The sequence below is a fragment of the Anneissia japonica genome, unplaced genomic scaffold (assembly GCF_011630105.1).
Source record: "Anneissia japonica isolate Jap-2015-1 unplaced genomic scaffold, ASM1163010v1 scaffold287834_len5846547_cov211, whole genome shotgun sequence".
NCBI lineage: Eukaryota > Metazoa > Echinodermata > Crinoidea > Comatulida > Comatulidae > Anneissia > Anneissia japonica.
The window spans coordinates 744,053-766,585 of record NW_022704992.1 but is presented as its reverse complement, the minus strand read 5'-3'; the positions used below and the strand labels follow the sequence as shown (position 1 = coordinate 766,585).

Sequence of the window (22,533 nt, the reverse complement as noted above, 5' to 3'; positions counted from 1 at the left end):
GTATTATCGTAGAAAATTTATGTACCGCCCTCTTTAGTCTTGAAATCAGCAGAAACTATTCACACAGCGTAATCAGCTAGGTAACATGGCGACTACAGTTGAAGTTGGAAGTGAAGAGTTCCCCATTGAAATGGAAGAGAATGAAGAAGAACCAATGGAAGATGAAATCATAGAAGAGGATACAAGAACACCAGAAGAGTAGGTTTAATTATTTCGTGGTAGATTATGAATATGAACACTTTTTGTTGAAGAAATGTCCTTCTTTCTCGAAGCTTCTCTAGCCAACACACAATCTGTGTACAGCTATAAAGCGGTAAAGCTATGATGATGTGACCAATTCTGGTGTGACGGATATGAATACCAGAAAAAACGCCAAAACTGTTTTTTTTAGTGACAAGGCATAGGCCTGCTTAGGCCTACGTACACTTTTAGACAAGAATGTTTGAAGATGACATAATTTTAATTTCATGTTTGCACAAACATACTTGCTTGATACTATACTTAATGCTTGATCGATAATTGCTTTATGATGATAAAACTATGTCCTATTTCATTAATTGTCAGTCTTGACTATTGACTTAATGAGGTACCATACCTCTCTCCACAACCAGTAAATATCGCATTGATTAAACAAACTGAAAAAGAGAGCATTATTTTGTAATTGTATGTTATGTTTCTGATGAATATTATAAATCAAAAGCATGTGTCATCATCTTCACCAATTCTCTTGAATGGGAACCCTTCGACACTGCACACTTACAATTTTACAAAAAACACATCAAGATCTCCATCCCTGCCAGTTAAAACTTCTACAGGCAGCCCGTCATTTGATGTCAGTCACAGCATGTTTTAAAATTAAAATTTTTTGGGGTATATCTTAAGGGTGCAGTGAGAGCAATTTATCCCTCCCCTAATTATAATTATTACTGTATTAAACTTATTGTTGTTTGTGTTCTTGCTATCGTTATTACCTACTATTATTATTGTAATTATCATTATTATTATTGATATTTTGTGTCTTCATCAATTCTTAGGAAAGCCAATGACAAAAAGACGGAAGGAAACACATTTTATGTGCAGAAAGACTACAAAAAAGCTATTGAACTGTATACAGAAGCTATAAGTAAGAATAATAAATGTTGATTTAATTTTTATTTATAATATTGACATGTCTGTTTAGCTGGAAAATCTAACAATCATTTAAAACCATTAAAATCATGTCGCATCATTCTGTATCCTGACATACTGCATTATCAATAAAATGATAATATGACTGAGGTCATACATTTTTTTTCCTCCTTTGTTCCACTTTTCTTTACAAAAAAAAATGACAAATTTAATTACATTGCTGGAAGAGATTAGGTAATTGTGTTGAGGTAAAGAAAGTTAAATCAATATTTGAATTGGGTTTTTTTGTATATTTAATTGAGTTACCAAAACAAATATTAAATTTAAATATTTTGATTATTATACTTTATTATTAATTAATTATTAGTAGATCTTTGAATACTATGATATTTATAATAATATTTTGACTATTTTTTATTTTACTGATTACTAAACTAAGCCTCAAGCAATTTTATCAATTTGGCAGAACAACCAGCATTTGTGAAGATTGTATATTTGTATTTATTTCTGGAAGAATGAATAATTTTTAAGAGGGTAGGGACCTAAACCATGCATGGTACTTTACATTTCAACGCACATTTTCTTTTCAAACAAAAATAAACAGTACATAATTTTACAGTGTGTTAAAATTTAATACTGCTATTATTATTATTATTATTATTATTATTTTTGATAATTAGATTGATTATATATATAAATTGAAACATGTTGAATTTAATTTATTTTTTCCTATAGACCTGTGTCCCAAATGTGCCAGTTACTATGGAAACAGAGCTGCTTGTTCTATAATGCTGGATAAATTTAAAGATGGGTTAGAAGATGCAAGGACTGCTGTTTTACTCGATCCAACATTTGTAAAGGTATCATATAATAGAGATAATGCTGTTGTAAGCTGTATAGACTCATCTCAAGAGCTTACATCAAAGGCAACACAAAATAATAATGATCAGCATCTGCAATCATGCATGATGTCAAATGAAGGTTATAAAAAGCAATTGTAGTTTTTTTTTTCCCCCAAACCTTGTGTGCATCTGCCTTCTGTTAGCGTTCCAATAATTTGTTTTTATCTTGGGTCCTGTAGATGGCAAGCCCACTCTTTTTTTTTGTGTAAATGAACAAAAGAAATGCCTTCCCTGCCCCTCGACCCGAGAAAAAAAAGACTTAAATTTCATTTTGATCTATTTATGAGATACTAAATATTTAAACATATTTTAAATTTTTTCTTTATTTTCTATCATACAGGGGCACCTGAGGGAGGCCAAGTGTCACCTAGCTCTGGGTGAGATTGATGGAGCCATACGATCCCTAGAAGAAGTTACTAAGCTAGACCCCAATAACAAGCAAGCTAAAAATGATGTAAGTAATCGAATGGAAAAATTAATGCATTGAATTTTAAATAACTTAATGGAAATTGGGGGTTTCTCACATAAGTTAAATAAATTAAAATGAATTCAGTTGATTGTAGATTGTGTGGGGATTGGGGTGGTTGTGGAGATGCTTGTCTTTCAATTACATAATCTTTGGTTGAAATTCTTTAAACACCAGGACATATCTTCTCTATTTCAACTAATTATTATATATAAATTAAATTGATTAACTTTTCATCTTTCTAAATATATTAGATTTTATTTATTTAGTTGCATTGGTCTCTTGATGTATATGTGTGAAATGCCCTGTAGTGTTTGTATTTAATTTTCCAGGACATCCAGGTTGTCAACAAATATTAGCATTATGGATTTTTACTTGATTTTATTCTGTTTACAGCTTGTCACAGCCAGAGCTTGTTTCAAGTTCATATCAGAGGGACAGAAAGCCTATGACTCAGGTGATTTCAGAAAGGTAGGCCATCTCATTTGAGCAGTTGCCCCCAAAATTGTGTTTAAATTCTTCACATAAAATAGTGCTCAAATAGTTGAATGATGTGAAAATTACCTTTTATCAATTTTGAATGAGATATGAATTTAAAAATATATAATTATATATCTCCTATTATATATTTTTTTATCCCAATATTTTACTTGCTTCCTAGGTTCTCTTCTGTATGGAACGTGCAATAGCTCTCGCTCCAGCATGTTCAAGGTTCAAAGTTCAAAGGGCAGAGTCGCTTGTATTATTAAAGCGATACAGTGAAGCACAGACTTCTTTAAAGTAAGAAACTCAAATTAAAAAGAAAATATGTAAAAATATAGCCTATTAGAAGCACTTTCCAATAGAGCTGTGACCAAAAGCAAATTTACACAAATTTACTGAAGTTCGAACAACATCTTAAAAGATTGTGTGGTACCAGTGGAGGATCCAGGACTTTGTAAATAGATGTTGGAGGGGGGAGGCAAGAAGTCAAATTTACAGATGGAGGTAGGGAATTGTATCTCTTTGGCACTTTAAGATGGCCAGAAATGGCACTTTCAGACTAAAAATTTGAATGTAATTTTGTTTTTCCCATTTGTTTCTTAATTTTGAAAAATGTAATGGGCCAGGCTGGCTGAACACCACCTCCTCTCCCCCTCCCCCTTCTGAATCTGTCTATGAATACATACAAATTTGTCATTATATTTTCAGTGATTTATTACAAAGGGAAGGGATGAACGCTGATGCGATCTATGTAAGAGGTTTATGTTTTTACTATGAGGATATGATAGAAAAGGCAATACAGCACTTTCAGCAAACACTACGACTTGCACCGGATCATACAAAGTCTAGATTAGCCTTCAAGGTAAGTTTGCTATGAGAAAAGAAAGTACAAACTCAGATTTAATTATGTATTCTAATTACATACATAATTACAAATTGCAAATTCTTATTATTATTATTACATTTCTATCCATGTATATAAATACTATCATATTTTTATTCTTTCTCAGAAATGCAAGTCCTTGAAAATTAAGAAGGAAGAAGGCAACACTGCATTCAAGACAGGCAAAAATCAATTAGCATATGACCTGTACACTGAAGCTCTCCAGATTGACCCTCTTAATGTCTTTACAAACGCCAAACTCTACTTTAACAGAGCAATAGTCGGCACACGGGTGAGTTAAACTGAATATATTCCATGCTATTAAAAAGATATAAATATTTACCTATTGTTGTTGAGACATGGTCAACAGAATTGCTTTTTATCATGTGACCAAGTGGTTGGTTAAGTCACATGACTAAGGAAGAAGTTATAAGACAGTTTGACACATGGGGAATAGTTTGGTTTCCCAACCTCGAGGTCGGGGTTTCAATCCCTCGTTGTGCATTTCGCTTGTGTCCTTGAGCAAGGCACTTTATCTTCATTGCTTCTCTCCACCATGAGTATAAATGGGCACCTACCTGGTAGGGTTGCCTGCTACAGCGCCACTATGGCAGCAGCACTCAAGCATGCGGACCCCCTGACCAGTGAAAAAACTTACAGTGCTTCATAACTGAAAAGAAATATGCAAAACAAGCAACAAGTAACTGTTTTATGTTGATATCTCCATTAGGATTTAAATGTAATTCTCACTAAATCCAAATGTAATTTGAATTTTTTTTTTTTCCCAAAATTCATTTTTTTTGTTGGTCATATTCACATGCTCATGTTTTCCTTTCCTTTTAATTAGCTTGGTAAAACAGACGAAGCTATTGAAGATTGTACAAAAGCCATAGAATTAGACCCAAAGTATACAAAAGCATTTCTTAAGCGTGCAAAATGGTAAGTTTATGCACTCTGTGAAATATTTCGGAAGGAAATACTAATGTTGGATGTTTTTATAAGGTGCATTGAAAGAATGGAGAGAATTAAAAAAGTGTTTACAACATTCTTATTGGATCTAAATTGGCATCAGTAATACTCTAGGTCATATTTTTAGTTATACGGTAGTGCATTCAACATTGCAGCATCCTACCTTTCATACTTTAATGAGTGGAGGAGTGGGAGAAATTTAGACAAAGTGCCTCATTGATAGTATTTGTTTGGACTCGATAACAGCACCAACTAGGTAACAAGATCTAATCTTCAAAGAAATTATAAGATTTGCAGAATTGTATAATACCTCAAACTTTTTCATTAATATTTGTATTATTTTTTATCATTTGGTGTTGATAACTATAGTTAATTATTTTTGTTCAGTTACATGGAAACGGAACTCTATGAAGAAGCTGTACGTGATTATGAAAAAGTTCTTGATATGCAACCATCAAAAGGTAAAACTTTCCTCCCAAATCTCAATTTTGTAAAAACTGATAATTTTTTCTTTAGCCTTCGGCATTAAGATTGATTTCTTTTTGGTTTTTTTCAGAACACCGGCATTTACTACAGGATGCTAAATTAGAGCTTAAGAAGAGTAAACGAAAAGATTACTACAAGATTCTAGGCCTTAGTAAAAATGCATCTGATGATGAGATTAAGAAAGCTTACCGTAAACATGCCCTCCTCCACCATCCAGGTGAGTAGTTGTTGGCCTGACATATATCCCCAGCTGACACCTAGTGATCTCTCAAGGATTCTGTATGCCCACTAGGTATCCTGTTAGTACATAGCATATCTTTTGTGTGCATTATAAATAATAATAGATGAATGAAGTTGTGCTTGGAATAGTAAAATCTAAATTTTAAATAATTAATCTTGTAAATAAAATTGTAAAATCTAAATTTTGAATAATTAATCTGTAAAAAAAAAAGTGGGTGGCAGTATTAAAAATTATAATCTTGTTTGTTTTATTAGATCGGCATGCCAGCAAATCACCGGAGGAACGCAAGGAAGAGGAGATCAAATTCAAAGAAGTTGGTGAAGCTTATAACATATTATCAGATCCGAAGAAAAAATATCGCTACGACTCGGGACAAGATTTGGATGATATGTGTAATGGATTTGCAGGCAAGTTTGTAGTAATTGTTTATTTAACAGTATGGAAATGTTATATGTGTTAATGCCCAAATACTGGCCTGCCGATAGATTACTGGTTAAAATTCAAAGATTTACCACTCTGTTCAGTACATTCTTCACTGTCTTAAGAATGTGTACCTTTTCCAATTAAGTGGTTGGGGGATTCCTGAATATGGTCTGTACCCCCACTTTAGGTACACCATGGTTAATGTAAATTTTAAGAGTAGGCTTAAAATAGGCCCCAGATATGGCTCTCTCCGACAGAAAAAATGCTTTTACAAAGCAGTGTTTATTGAAGGGGGTCCAGGATCCCTGTAACAGGGTTCTGTGGAACCGCTTATCCGCAACTACTTTCAAGGATTTGAACCCACACCCTGTCGTGGAATGATGTGAACATGTAGCTACTATAAGCACCTCTTTAAGGCTGCTAGGTAGTCACGGACCACGCCCATATGCAATTCAGCACAATGACGCTGCAAGTTATGGGTTATTCTTCTACCTTTACTTTATACCTTGGATTGGAAGGTGGGTGTCTTCATAAAATACCTACAGTGACATTAATCAAGTTAAAAACATATGAAATCATTCATTGATTTAATTCTTCTTTTTTTTTTTATCACAGACTTTGATGCCAATAATATTTTTCAAGCATTCTTCAGTAATGGCCAAGGCTTCAGCGGTGGCCATGGTTTTAGTGGTGGTCATGGCTTCAGTGGTGGTCACGGAGGCTATCACTCCTATCCTGGCAGTGGCTACTCATTCCAGTTTGGTTAACAACTTCCAGAAAGTCATCAGGAATTATGCCCTATATTGAATCCAGGTTTAACCTTTCTCTAACCAGAGCCCCACAACCTCAGCAGAGTTACAAGAGAGATTTTAGGAAAGCCCAGGTAGAGCAGTTTTGAATGGAAGTAGAAACAGAAATACAGGATTGCTTTAAGGAACTATTAAGCAGCTGATGATACAACCGTGTTGAATTGATCTTTCTGTTCTATTTTCAATGGCCAAAGAAATGGCTTTATTTACAGAAAACTTTCTGGGCTGTCCTTATTGCTAGATATATAGCAATATTTTGAGGGCCTGGATTTTTAAAGTGTAAAGCACAGCATTACCATAATTATTTTATTAATAAGATGGGTGGTTAGTGGGGTTTTTGTTTGTGACCGAGCCAAGAATGCCACTAGAACAATGAACAAGATTTGTTTCTATTTTGAAATGAAATATTCTAGTGGGTATAAAATTGGGGAAGGTGGTTGATTAACTTGAAAGATGAAAATTGTGTGTTTATATAGACTTTTTATAGCCTATACCTTTTTTGAACATGTTGCTAAAAAGTATTCCACCTTAGAATCCAGGAATATGTATCTTAATCCAAGATTGAAATCCAAAAGGATTTCTAAAAAGTTCTTTTGTAATCTATTTTAATATATCTTCTAGATAGTGGTGGAGCCAGGGGGGGGGGGGGGGGGGGGGTATGGGAGTGCTGTTGGGGAAACTCTGGTGCTGTTACTGATTCAAGGAACAGTGCAAGAGTTAATATTAACACTTAATATTACAGTAGGTACACATGATTATTACTATACATTGTTCTCAAATTATTTAATAATGTAATAAATGAAAGTGTGGTAGGACTAATATATAACTTGTTTATACAGCAAATTACATTTTTAATTGCAAAATTAACATGTAAAAAAGTTGTCAAATTATTGCAGTGTTACCTGTCCTACTTTGCAAATGAGATGTAATTCATATGCTACAAATATACAACTGAATCTTGGTGGAAATATGGAGATTGACATGGATGATGTTAATACAATTAGTATACTTTTCATAGTACCACACATGTGTTAACAGTAAAATAATTAGAGAATGAAAAAGCATGATCTATGATATCACATGCCTGGTTCAGGCTCATAACCAAGATTCATTAAGAGGTGGTTTCCTATGGTAGCCATAGGCCAAGATGTGCCCTAGTGAGTTCTAGAACAGCCTTTGTGGGGTTGAAAACCTGGGGCTGAAAAATTCTAGCATGTAAATGGGGATTTTTTATTATTATTTCAATGTTTTTTTTTTCACAAAGGAAAGGGGAAAGTTTGGTTTATGAGTGGGGGATTGATTACTCAAAATGGAGGTTTGGCTGAACAATAGCAGCAGCCCTCTGGTCATGGGCCTCCAGCGAGTTTGAAGGTTGCACGTTGTGAAGGGATCATTCTGCATCCAGTGGCCAGATGTAAAAGTAATAAAATAATAAATAATCCATTGGAAGATTTCAGTGTTGTTACGAATCGTGTAAAATAAGTCATTCATGAAAACATTTTTCTTTTTGTGTAACAAAAAAAGAGCAACAAAAAAAAAATGTTGGATGCTGGAATTATGAATTCATGTCTGAAAACAGATTAATTACTTATGTTATTACAAATTCAAAAGTGCATTTATTTGATAGATCACCAACCTTGAAGTTTGTTGGTGAATTAATTCTTCCAGATTTGATAAAAACTGATCTAGTACTTGTTGTTTTGAAACTATTCAGTCTACTGCCTACAGTATGTGTTATTGTATTTGAGACAGGTCTACAATTGGGAAGCAATTTCAGAGAGATTTGGTTTAATGAGCTTTCATAACACAACTTACTATATGTGACTGGCTCTGGCAACCCTGGATCTTGTATTTAGCTGGGCACATTGATACCCATGGCTAGCAACATATTTTTGCTTGCTTTTACTGTAGGTTGGAGGTGTTAAGTTTGCACATTGGAATATCTTTATTCTCTTAGTAGCTGTAATGTCAGAAATTATAACAATATTCCTGATTGTTAGATTTTATTCATAGACTCTTGATAATTGATAACACTAATAATAATTTATTAGTTACTATAATTAATCAATTATCAATTGTTTGTAATAAAATGCCTGATATATGTATTAATGTAAATCTTTTATCATATATATATTGTTATTGATACATTTTATGCTGTAAATCTTAAATAATCAGTTACTATTTTCTTTATACTGTAGCTTTGTTTTAGATCTTATGCAACACATATTACTCACAGGTTATCACAACAAATGTCCCTTGGGGAGGTTTAGTAACACCCCAAAGGTAGTAGTGGTACTATCTGTACACTTGTTTCTAGTTACAAACCTCCCCCAGAGAAACTTGATATGCCACCATTGGTATTCACTGCAATGTAAGTGTTTCGACTATGGATTATTAATGCATAATAATGCTCTTAAAACAAATTAATTCTGGGATTTTTTTCATGTTACAGCTTTCCATTTTCCAACAGTACAAGCAAGTCATTTAACTTGATGACACTGTTAGTGCCATTACATAAACCATGATCATTTTGGAGTCCAAAAGCATTTATAAAAAGTAGATGTTTTGTTGTTGTTTTTCATTTGTTTTTGTCTTTATTTAACCACCAGTCAATGTCTTTTGATTCATATTTTTCATGTAAATGTGTATGGTTGATATTTTCATGTGGCAAAATAAATTTATTACCTAATCTGTGAAAAATAATGTGTTGTTTTTTTTTTGTAACTGCCAATGAAAACATTTTTCTACATAAAGTTCCACTTGGATTTGAATTAACTTTTTTAGAAGGGATTGTGGCTACTGTATTAAGTTTACCTAGCAAATAACAAACCTCTTTATACAATTGTTTGTATAAAGCAAATACAGTACATTATTAATTAATGTCTCTCATTACAATGGGGTAGGAATATGTTATTTGGTGAAAGATATACCGGTACATTCCATTTAAACTACGACTCATTAAATGGACGATTCCATCCATCATCAATTGAAAATATTCTATCCAATTACAGCAATAAACATTCATTGTGTGTATAGTAAGAGAAAGTTACACATCAGTCGGATGTGCAGCACCCCAAGGCTTCTATGTAATTCACACAATTACTCCCATCATTGAGCAAATCCCTATGGAACATTCTCTTCCTTTATTTTTTCTAGTTTGTAATCAGTGCACATCAGCAATTAAATCGGATTCGTGTCAAATTTAAGGTTGAGGAACTAAACTGCATTGATTGTGCCAACTCCCCCGCATCAACTGTTTGACATTATGAAATTATTCTTGGTGCTTAATTCTGTATCCTGATTTGAAATTGGTACTGCAAAGATAACAGTATTAGTATCAATGAAAATAATGTTTAAAATGAATACAGTAATAATATATGTAATTTACTATTGCACAGTCCCAGGATATATAGCACAAAGGCAGGCATCTGTTTGGATGTTCCATATTGCACTATATTATAATCCACCTTAACTCATTTACTATTGTTTTTGATCATGTTTATATTAAATTTTTCAAAAGCTACCTTTTCTCATTCATCCTCACTATATTTAATAAATGACAGAAAGTAAAATAAGTCACATCCTTCATAACTTATTTTGCTTTATTCTTTGAATATCCAATATTGGTTGCTTTAGTAACCAACACTGGTTCTTGCCATGTTAAAAATAATCAATAAATTTGTGATGAGAATCCATGCTGTATGGCTTGTAGCTCTACCTCTATGTCATGCATCCAATATTATAATATAATGTACATAGTATGTACCTTACAATTTGACAATATAACAGCAGGAAATTAATTTGTCATCTAAAATGCAATGAAGGTAGAATACAGAATCATATTAAACATAAAAAGACTGTAACTAAGATACAGTTTAATGAAAGCTAGGTTGGATGGAAGCACGATTACACAAGTTACACTGCCCTCTACATCAAGAAGTTACGCTAAATTGATGGTAATGTCAAAAACAATAAACATGTTGAGATAAGCAGTGACAATTTTGTAGGCTAACATTCCAAAATGCTGCTACCATACAACTGAATAAAAAAGTGTGCAATCTACTTTGTTGATTCCATCTCACAAGCAAAATAACCAATTTTATCTCAACCTTTGTCAAGAAAAATAATAATATGGTTTAAATGCTAATTTCGTGAATTTCATTCAGGTATTGCACCAGCTTTAAATTGTTTATCCCAATGGATATATCTACTACCAGTAGTAATAAATTAATGATTTATTCTGTCATTTCTGGAAATGTAATATTTATCCTGAATTATAATTCCATTAGACTTTTAATCTATTACTTAACTGTCTCATTTTGATTCTCAACATATAAAAACTTGTGAAAATAAAAAAGTAATAAACAACATTTACATTTTTAAATTAAGCACTTTCGTGACTGACTGGCCTGAAATGAACTGAACAACATAACATGTATATCATGTACTGTAAAATTGCAGGTTATATTTTTCCTTCCTTGGAATTACCAAAACATTTATTTAATGTGTTAAAAACAAAATGATTACTGTTTATGTGTTCATCAGAAATGGTATCATATCACATGGTACACAAAGGAACCACACATTATAAATGGTATCGCTTTACATGGTACAAAAAGGAACCATTCAACAGCATTATAAGTTAACACACATCACAAATAATACCCTATGTTAGGTATGAAAGGAACCATTTCAATTGAATGGCCCACAGGATGAACTTAGCCATAAAATTTGGACCGTAAAATTATCTAGAATACACAGAAAGGATGTAGTTACGACACTGTAGTTTCTCTACTAGAAATAATTATGCTAAATATTAATAATAGTATTAAATACAAACATAATTTATAACAAAATCATACTCAATAGAGACGTTTTTTTTATATGAAATGTATTGTATGGGCAGCAAGTGACTGCAGGTGTCTGTTTAAACTGATTGAACTTCATAAAACATGACAATACTGCTTCACTTGCATGATTCTATCTTCTCTTTGACTAACTTGGAGCTTTAGCTAAAGCATGTGCTATATATAATACAAGGTGCATTGGATATTAAACATGCCTATTTCTTAAAGTGCATCATACATCTTAATACAAGCCGATCACACCGAGTACTACTGTACTCACCAATAGCAAAGGCAGGTTTGAATATGCTATCTTAACTGGCCAATCATTGAGCCTTATTTTGAGTATTGTTGTCCACATACTATTAATAGAAAACATGTTTTTTTACATTCAACTTTATTTAACCAAGAGCAAAGCCGGCTTCTCTTCAATTTAGCCAATAACAAAGCCAAAATTTAGTGTTGTATCTTAGATTTGTGTGTTGCAATTTAACCAGCCAATAGTACAGATGGGTTTGCCTAATTCACTTTACCTGGCAAAAAGCAGAGCTAAGATTGCGTGTGTTGTATCTGGACTAGCCAATAGCAAAGCCCAGATCGAGCGTTCTATTTGTACATGCTCTGCAACTGGCTGGTACAGATCAAGTGTTATATCTATACCGACCCATAGCAAAGCCAGAATCGAGCGTTCTGTCCATACTGACCAACCACAGAGGTAGATTTGCATGTTCTCGTTTAACTGACAAAAGGAAACTACTGTACATCCACTTGAAACGATTTCCAAAAGATATGCTATACAGTAGGGTGTTAGCAGTTAAACCGTGAGACTGTTTAGCATTTATCATCAATGTGATGAAGCTGGTTGTTCATGGTAAATAATGAATTACAAGGTTAAAAAGAAAAATTAGTAAGAATGTAATATTGCACAAAATATTCCATTCTATACCCAATTGTTATATAAATAATTACTGTTTTTTCTTTTTTAATCCTAGGTCTTTCAGTTTGTGAATCAATCACTTAGTTGACTGGCATGTGTGTGACAACCTTGAATCATAATGCTAATCTTTTGGATGTTAGAGATTAAACAATAATCTTAGGTCATAGCTATACCATATGTGGGTCTTTTCAATAATCATCAAATATTTTGTAAGGAACCATTAGTTACGGTATATATTATCAGATTTTCTTCAATAGGCCCTACATGAATGTAATGACATCACAGCTACAAAGCCTATTAAGGAAAGGCAGCTTAAAATTCAACAGGCATGAATGCACTGTAATATGACAATAATTATATTAGCTTCTCACATCTACTTTAAAAGCCATTTTAATTAATCTTGCTTTATTAATCCTTAATAAACAAAAGAAAATAACAAAAACTGAAGAAATCGTAAATTTACATATAATTCCAAGCCCTGTCCAGATGATCACATTTTATTTGACAAAAACATGTGACATGCCTAAATATGGTCATGATGACATCACATCATGACTATATATGGACATACAACAGTTTTTTTTTGTCAAATAAAATTTTATAGTCTAGACAAGGCTCTACACCTCCTGATAATAGTTGAGATTTAAATGCCAACAACTTTTGGAGAAATTCAATTTGTGTGTAAGCTCAAATGATAAGATTACAATACTATAATTAATCTTAGAAATCAATATTACACATTTCCTTGCATTAAAACCTGAAAGCTTAAGTTTTAATCCAAGTTCAAAACAGCCTAACATTTAAGATTAATTGATATATACCAAGGAAAGACAAACTGTTACTCACTTCCTACTCAGGCCATTTTTATTTTATCTAATACCTAATTATTTCTTTATCTTTAAACTCAGCAACTGGCTTAAAGCTTGGTTTGCATACAATCGCTACACTGCCGCTACACTGTTACTACAGTGTTTTCAGTGTTGTTATCATACTGCTGACACAATCAGGAAGGCACCCCAATTCGACCGACCAATCAGCATCACCGAAAGCTGTTGGCGATGGCGTGTTGTGACTGTATGGAAACCAAGCTTATCTTATAAAGTAACAGACAACAAAAATGTATATACATATGAAATTAGCACATATTTAAACAAGCCAGCAATACCTACATAACTAAAGTGATAACAAGGAACGCTGTAGACTACAAACACGAGATGATTACAAAGATGGATGTGTCTTTAACATACTTCTGTTTCCGCACGTTGCAATACTCTCGGTATGGAGACCGAAAACAAATAGAATGGTAATATCAATGATTTGCTGGTCCAAATGGAACAATACTGCTTCAAAAAGATACTCTTGTTGCCGTGCTAAACATCGTTTGTGCCGACGCATCTTGCATACATCTGCACTCTTCTAAAATTGTATCCTACATAATTTTTCCCTCATAATTTCACTCCTGTATGCTTGGCAAGTTTAATTTTCCAAGGGAAAATGGTAAAATGTCTTTATTATTTATCTTTAATATTCTATTCGCGCAGAGTTTTATCTCAAAAAAATGTCATTGAGCAAAACGTTTTGTCCAGCTTTTAGCAATTCTGTCGTGTTCTTGACGATTAGTTAGGTATTGAGTTGCTATACTGCCAACAAGTGGATCATCTACAGATAGAAATAAAAAAAAAGACAGGGTTAATCTAAATCATACACAAATAAAATGACCAAATACCAAGACATTTTCCATGCAACAACCACGTTTTTTTATTTTTTTCTCATTACTTAAAAATCTCTGGAAGATATTGCTTGATTTTATTGAGAAATTTAATTTTCCTATAAAAAATCATGATGAAATTCAGAATTAAAACGTATGTACATCTAATAATGGTTAACTTTTACAGATGTGTAAACTAGAGAGGGCAGCAGACAGTCTACTGCGTGGCATTTTGAAGGGACTTCATGCTGATGACCAAGCTGCTAGGTTAATTACACTGATTGAACATCAAGTAATTTAATGCATAACAGTAATGCATGTGTTAATAGGTAATGCACCAGTAGTATTATTATTGCAAATACCAGTTTAACTGAAGTACCATTATTGTTTTTAAGCTTTTAAAATAGGAATTTTTTTTAAAATCATTATTTAATTAACTAAAACACCTTAATTACCTCTATCCTAGGGCATATATCTACTGAAAATAAAGAGAGAAACTGTTCTCTTATCACAGATAATAATCAGATTAAAAACATAAGGAACGCATTGCATCTGCATTTTGACTTCTGGGGGGTGTCACTGCAAACTAACACTCACGATTCTCAAATGTGTTTCACTATTATAAATGGTGTCTTCCAATTTGGAAAGCACAAAATAATTGTTAAAAAATTTTCTGCAATATAGATTAAAAGTGAATTGCGAATATTTATATTTCAACCAGATCTATCTTTATGCTGACATAAATTCTGGGATGCCATACTGGATAGTCAAGGCTATCATCAGTGGCGACGTCAGCGTCTGAAATCTGGGGGGAGGGGCTTCAATTGAGGGGGCAAGGTAAAATTCTAGTGGTCGAGCATCACTCAAAATGTTTCAAATGTGGTCTGGGGAGCGAAGCCCCCTGGAAAATATTGGTTTTAGGGTTCAGATGGTTAATTAATCAATTTTATCAAAAAATTCCCCCTTTCCTCCGCAGCACAGCCACTGGCTATCATTAGCAGACGTGAATGTAATTTTGACTAAGCACTCATCTATCATGATTATAAAGACGTCTATCCAACAGCGAGAATTCCGCCAATTACAGGGGCGAATCTAGCCTGGTAAGAAAGAGGGGGCGTGAATGTGCAAATTAAGTAGAAGTCTCATGGAAGAGCCCCTGGTAGGGGTGCAAAGGGCAAATCCCCTTTAATCCTCTAGCACCATAATTAATTTTAATTTGTATTTGGTTGATTTTTAACATTTAGCATGGTTATTTTCTGATAAGCTTTTACAAAAATTACTTTTTACAAAAAATAAGGGTGGGGTACGCCCTTTACGCCCCCTCTAAATCCGCCACTGAAACTATTAAGACTATAAGTACAAGTTTAGACAGTAGTTGCAAACAAGCCCAATATGTATTAGGCCTAGCCTAAGCCTATTTTGTGGTGTGGGAATACAACAATGACTAATGTTAGATAATTTGGGTGTTATAGTTGCCACAGTAACATCAGTAATACTTAATAAAAATATACAAGAAGGCAAAACTAGTGGACCTATTTGATCTGGCAGAAAGATTACAATTTACTAAAGATTTGATTCAAACGTTTTATTACAGTACTTGTAAATTCTTTTATTTTATTTTTTCAGTTTTATTTTAGCTTAACAACACATTAGATCTGTAATTTCCCATTCCAATGACTGAAAATCTCTAGCTGTAATGTATCGATTTTACAATAAAAACGAACTTGAATAAAATCAATAAGATGTACGAGGCAAGCACTGCTTCAAAACATAAAGATGTTTACATTTTCAACATGCATATGGGATTAAGTTGGGGTCACATTAAATTATGAAGTAAGAACCTAGGGGAATGTCGCAGTCATATGTCACTGATAAGTCGTTCTAATACCTTTACCAGCTATGATATATTGCATGTACTTAATAAATACAGTCCAGCAACCCAAGATGATAAAACACGACCTCACAAGCTAATGTCATCTTTATCATTAATACTAACTTTTATTATTATACTTTAAACATCCTGAGTATTATATTCTTGATTGGCTGAGGCAAAAATTGTATGCCTATTCAACCAAAGAAGATGAGGAAGAATATAGCACTATTTAAAACAGGAGGTTCTACCAAAGAGTATAGAACTGCAAGAGGTCTGACTCGTGGTAGTGTAATCCTATTTCAAACAGTACTACCACGAAGGGGCGTGTCCTTCAAAAGACAAGTTTTGAGCAAACTCTATTCAAATTCTAATAGTGCGCCCCCTATCTCGTGGTAGTACTTTTTAAAAATGTTCATTGTGTGCATACAAAATGAGGACAGTCGGACCTTTTACAGTTCTGTACTCTTTAGTTCTACTTGTACAGTTACCAACCCAAGATAATAAGGCCCAATAAAAAAAATTATTAATTTATCACCCCTGCGCGGATGTCTTCTATGGTACTGGAAAAAAAAAATTTTTGAAAAAAAACCAAAATTTAACAAAAAAATTTTTCTTTTATTTTATTAAATAGTTAGTAGATATTGTTTGCATTATCTAAATCATGTTTTACTTTGAATATCAATGCACCAGCAAACAACCGAAGGGTGATATTTGGCTTTAGCAAAATAAAAAATTAAAAAAAAAAAGCCTAACTCCCTCATCACTTTTCCTGCCCAAATAGGGTGATAAACTAATAATATTTTGTATAGGGCCTAAGAAAGGATGACCTCACAGGCTAATTCATCATATCATTAATATTGACTTTCATTATTATATAAACATGCGGAATATAATTCTTGATTAGCTGAAGCAAATATGGTGAGCATATTCAACCAAAGTAGATGAGGATGAATACAGCACCAGTATATTACAAGAGGTTCTACTTATATTATAACCAACCCAAAATAATAAAAAATTATCTCACAAGATAATGTCATCTTTATTATTCATATTCACTTCTTAATAATGATATATAAACATCCTATACTATAGTAATGGTTTGCCATGAGGAAAATAATCCTGTAAGTTTATTCAACCAAAGAAGATGAGGAAGAATACAACACAAATATATTCTATATCTGATACTGAAAATTACTACCTAGCCATCAAAAAGGCCTTGATTGGGTGTATAGATTGGTGTAAAATTCAAGTGGTAGCTATCACCGACAACTAGAAGTACATTATCTAAGAAGACTCACAAATTAATACCATTAATAACATTATATGAGCAATGTTGCTAATATCAACAAGAACAAGTATGCAAGGCCACGTAGCACTTAATCAATTGTGCACTTAAAGGGAAACGTGATAATATTATGGTATTAATATGAAATACTGCTGGATACAGATGCATGTATAATTTAATCTAGAGGCAAATGTATGTTATATTTATTACCATAATATATACATTTTTGGTGTGATTTTGTTTTAAATAAAATTATTCAAATTTTAAGTCTGCAGTAATAATAAATGCAAAATATTATGATCATTATCTTTTGGTATATTTTTACATTTGGTAATTAATTATATTTCTGCATAATTAACTTATAAAAAAGAAATTCATAAGTTGTTTATTTTCATTGCCAACTAAAAACACCAAAACTCCTTTAGGGAGCCCCACATTATTATTATTACATTATTATTAATTTTTTTTTTATTAACTTTATTTTATTTATTTATTTAGGCACACAACACATGCACCAAAGATTGTCAATAGCGAATATATCACTGTCCTACTTGTAGGTGACAATCCCTTTCACAAAACAAAACACATACACAACACGATGCTTTACACAAACTAAATCTCAATTTGAGGTTTAGGGAGTGGAGTTGTTTAGGTCGTGAGAAGAATCCTGCAACACTGACATTCACAATTTCACTCAATATATGCGATTTTTAGGACATAAAACAACATTTTTATAACAATACTTCGTAACAAATAATACTTTAATACATAGTACACATTCACATGTATATACTAGCCGATCTCTTTATTATGGAATATAAATATACATGGTGGTACTGTATTTGATAATGATATTTTTTGGTTGGTACTGTACTAAAAAATCTGACTAAAATAAGAAATTATTTATATTTGTATAAGCATTAAACATAATTAGTTTGCTTATTTCTTCTGTAAGTAATAATAGCAATAATAATAATGAAGACAATTGTTCTTTATAAACAAAGCAAAGCCTGTATTTAAAAAAAAAATTTAATCAATATTACAACACTGCTGCAGTGGTTTTTAATTTTTTTTTTTTAAGCAAGTTTTTGTTTTTCCACAGGCAGGCTATTCTGCTGCATTTGCGGCATTCTGAGTAGATTAGAGTTCAATGGTTGAATCCTTAAGCATCATTATAAAGTTTTTAACATTGCAGGTTCATAACCATCGTCTGCAAATCGGTACAGAATCTGAAATTGGTGTGCCTAAAAATAAATAAAATATATTGGTTACAAAAATATAATGTATTCAATAATATAGAGATTGGTATGCTTTTGGAATTTTTTACTAACACTAAAGCCTTGAGTCATTAATTAAAATTATTATAACATGAATCAAATTGTGCTTGCGACAGCAACTTTATTTTGTTATTGTATCTCAAGCACAATGCCCGAAATAATATTTTGTGAAACAAACTACACTAGTGATAGAGGCTGTACCTTGTTTTTTATGTCTTTTTTTTTTTGCAGGTTAGCGGTTTCGAGAGAATTCTCTTTGGTGCCAGGCTTTAAGAAGCCCATTTCTCTTTTGGTATTCCGCTAACCTGTCTGTTTTTTTGTTTTTTTGTAGTTCATTTTCATGCGTTTTTGTATATGAAATATGCCCAATTTTAATAAATAGAATAAATAAAAGTACTGTAGTATTATTGTGTCTTCTAATCTTATGCCTGGCCCTATCCTTTGTACTACTGTGTATGTTTCATCAAATATTATATAGACATCACATATGCCTATTATAGCATTAAAATAAATCCTGGCTAGCTAGCTAGGCTGGTAATATCAGTATGATTATTGAAATTAGATGGAAATAAATACAGTAGTACACATGGTCTATCCTAAACTAACAAAGCCTCAGTCTGCCTTCAATGTCAGCCGCCTACTCCTAGGCTAGTACAACAATGGATCGCACCACCATGCGGCCCGAGGCCACTCAGCAACGACTACCGCGTGCTCACACATGCTCAAAATATTGCCTAGAATTTTACGGCCTATAAGTATGATTAACAATTTTTGAACAGATTTGAGACAGGTCTTACCCGACTAAACTAAGATTAAACATGATAAATCAATACTTCAAAAAAATATTGATTCCCGGGGACGCAAATCCGACTATGGAGAAGATTTTCACTATTTCACATGCGTCAACTTCAATCGATAAATGCTTTGTGTTAACGTGGGTTTTCCCAAACAACTCTGATTGGTTCCGAAACTAGACTTATTTGGAAATGTTTTTACCATATAAGGAAGTAATGGGCGGGCATTATATGTAAATAAGAACATAGATAAATCTACTGTATTTTTTGCTTAGCGACGCTAGAACGTGATTACGTATATGAACGATAGGTGGCGCTTTGGAAAGCAAACGCGGAAGTAAAATCGAAAAAGCGTGAAATAACGGTCAAATCGCCTATCGGTTGTCCTACTGTGATCACTTTGATGCTCCTCTGCCTCATTGAATTTAAATTATGCTGACAGCCACGCTTGCATGCAATAGTCAATGAGAGAGAACATGTTGCAGAAATGCTTTGTATCACGTACATGAGAAACCAAGCAAACTAGATGTATGCAAAATAGATGAGCAATAATTTTCACATCCGCTCGCCATTCATCAATGCATATGAAATTTCAACGATGGAAGTTAAAAAATGTTTTAAGGCTAGTTATAGGGATGTTAATACACAGAATTTCCATACATGATAAATAAAACATAACTACTATAGAGGTTAGGTATGCAGTGTGTAACAAGAGCTGTTAGATTTGAAGCTTATGAATTTTGTGCTAACTGTTATTGGGGAGGGGGGGCGGGAGCAAGGGGTGGGTGAAGAAGAATGGTGCACATGCAACTCCCACCTGGTGTAGCACATGGCCTAATAATACCAAGATGTTTAGTGTTGTTTTCAACAATCATGTTTAAATGTCGTAAAGATGTACTATCAGTCAAAAAAGACACAAAATACCTCAAAAATGTTAATATAATTTTGAATATCATTTGAAAGGATCAAATAAATTTTTAGCTTAAAATAAGAAATAGATCGAAAAAAATTAGTTTTTACCGATTTATAGATGTTTTACTACAAACATCCTTTAATTGATTACCAGCTAATTTAAGGATCAATGCAAAAGAATACAGGAAAGAAACTATTTATCTGTCCGAAAATTAACGGAGGATTTTTTAAAATTCAAATTTATTTTCAAAGTTTAAAGTAATTTTAAGAATGTTTATGATGTTAGACAAGGACTTAAATGTCATTAGGTATTAGGTTGTCATCACTTGTCTGTAAGAAGGCTTTTTTATAGCAAGATATGATCATCAGAATATTATATAACAAACCAATGTTGTTAATCTGTCAGCTATACCGATTTACCTCAGGATTAGGATTAAGAGATCATGTAGTTACTCTTGTAAACACTAATAAAGCTGGAGTTATGTTACTCTTTAGACTCTACTCAACTGACATCAAATGACCCTTGACAACTGGCTAGTGATAGTAAGAGAGACTGTGGGAATTATTAGTTGACAAAATCAACTGCAATATCACCATTTGTTTTATTTATATCCTGGCAATAGACAAGCAATTAAAATACTGTAAAACTTCGAAATGAAGATCTGGGCTTTGGATGGGCTTCTTTTCGAGGCTAAGTTTGCAAAGCAAAGAGGGGCTTCTTTTCAAAATGAATCTGTAAATATTAGGAATTAATGTGCATATACTGTACTAACTCGAAAAAAAAAGCCCATCCTATCTTGAAATCATGTGTTTCTTTACAAGAACAGGCTTCTTTTCAAGGCTACTTTTGCAAACTAAGAAGGGGGCTTCAATTTGAGATGGGCTTCTTCTCGAGATTAAGCCCATTGGGCTTCTATTTGAGGTTCTACGAATGTTCTGGGACAGTAGCAACACAGTATATACAGCACAATGTTTCCAATTTAATGTTGCCGTTGCATGACAAAACAGTCAGAATCAATGCAAGTACTCTGTGTAACTAGTTCTACCAAATTGCTTGCAGTTATTTATTTTCTTCAAAAGAAAGTTGAGTTGAGTTGGTGTGTCTTCATAATTGCAAGTATTTATGAGACCAAGAGTGAAATTTGACATACTAATGACAACTAGTTGAGCTGTAAGGGTGATATAAGCTTAGGATTAGCTAAGGATTAGGATTAACAGTGATTAACACATCAATAATAGAGAGTGCAAAAGAATGAACGAGAAGGTGGATGCCATTAGGACAACACAATACTCTATTGAACAAATTCACAACATTGTAAAGTATGAATCCTCTAATGTGAGCATGCCTTTACATCGTCATAGTGTGTACACAACATATATACCTGGATTGCAATCACTCAGTAATGAGCATATTGATAAAAGCACTTTGGAAATCGTCAAGGCAGGACTCCAATTGTCTTTAAGAATATCCAGGCAGATGGCACCGCTACTGTTGATGTTACAATGGTATATTCGAGTACGAAATGTCACCTTAAAAAAAAAAAGAACAATAAATTACACGTTTTATTTTTCTTTCATATCAAATAGAACACTCATTAATTAACTGTAAATGTCTGTACACTAATTCTCATTAACGAGACAGCTGGTATATTTAACTACCAAACTTTATTTATAATCAATCATGAATATTAGAAAGTCATGAATATATAGTTAATGCCCGGATTCCAGTCACATAATCAGTGGTTGGTTGTGACAATGAACACGCAAGACCGCACACGACTACTAGATTCTACTAAGTGCATCGTTGGCTCTGTTATTTTGGTCGGGAAAGAGAAATTTTCTCAGTTAATTGATTGTCGAACGAGATAACGAAAGCTCTCTAAAGACTCAAGCTACCTCATGACCATTTTTACATTTCTAATAAAACCAATTTCTTCTAATTTTAAATAAATTTTCCCCTGAATTTGTGATAATTCGTTGTCACACATAGACTTGTGCTAAATGCCTGACAAATTTATGATCATGTATGTGTTTCTGCAAAATGCGTGTAGCACGATGCAAGACGGTTGGTAACTATGTATCATTGGCTAGAAGAAGCACTCAAATTCCCCAG

General features: G+C 33.0%; 2 protein-coding genes across 3 annotated transcripts in view; one reads left to right on the top strand and one right to left on the bottom strand.

The window, feature by feature from the left end:
• The first annotated feature begins 41 nt into the window (after positions 1–41).
• On the top strand, positions 42–9,490 carry LOC117105023 (dnaJ homolog subfamily C member 7-like). Its single transcript, XM_033246013.1, has 13 exons — positions 42–198; positions 1,035–1,123; positions 1,864–1,988; positions 2,371–2,484; positions 2,893–2,967; positions 3,158–3,276; positions 3,688–3,841; positions 3,990–4,154; positions 4,710–4,801; positions 5,219–5,292; positions 5,388–5,534; positions 5,813–5,965; positions 6,597–9,490. Exons 1-13 carry the CDS (start codon positions 86–88, stop codon positions 6,746–6,748), a joined length of 1,572 nt encoding a protein of 523 aa, XP_033101904.1. The 5' UTR covers positions 42–85; the 3' UTR covers positions 6,749–9,490.
• Positions 9,491–10,374: 884 nt separating this feature from the next.
• Positions 10,375–22,533, bottom strand: part of LOC117105026 (ubiquitin-conjugating enzyme E2 E1-like) — a 60,338-nt gene continuing 48,179 nt past the window's right edge. For both annotated transcript variants that reach the window (XM_033246021.1, XM_033246020.1), the window contains exons 5-6: positions 21,803–21,950; positions 10,375–14,230 (exon numbers count right to left, since the gene is read on the bottom strand). In XM_033246021.1, the coding sequence (XP_033101912.1) occupies positions 14,133–14,230; positions 21,803–21,950 (246 nt within the window). In that variant the 3' untranslated portion in view covers positions 10,375–14,132. The remainder of the gene's footprint in view (positions 14,231–21,802; positions 21,951–22,533) is intronic.

Excerpts from the sequence above, each read along its gene's own strand:
- LOC117105023 (XM_033246013.1), top strand. The coding sequence starts at position 86 with ATGGCGACTACAGTTGAAGTTGGAAGTGAAGAGTTCCCCATTGAAATG. Across the intron at positions 199-1,034 it reads GATACAAGAACACCAGAAGA|GAAAGCCAATGACAAAAAGA; the intron begins GTAGGTTTAATT and ends ATCAATTCTTAG. Across the intron at positions 2,968-3,157 it reads ACTCAGGTGATTTCAGAAAG|GTTCTCTTCTGTATGGAACG; the intron begins GTAGGCCATCTC and ends CTTGCTTCCTAG.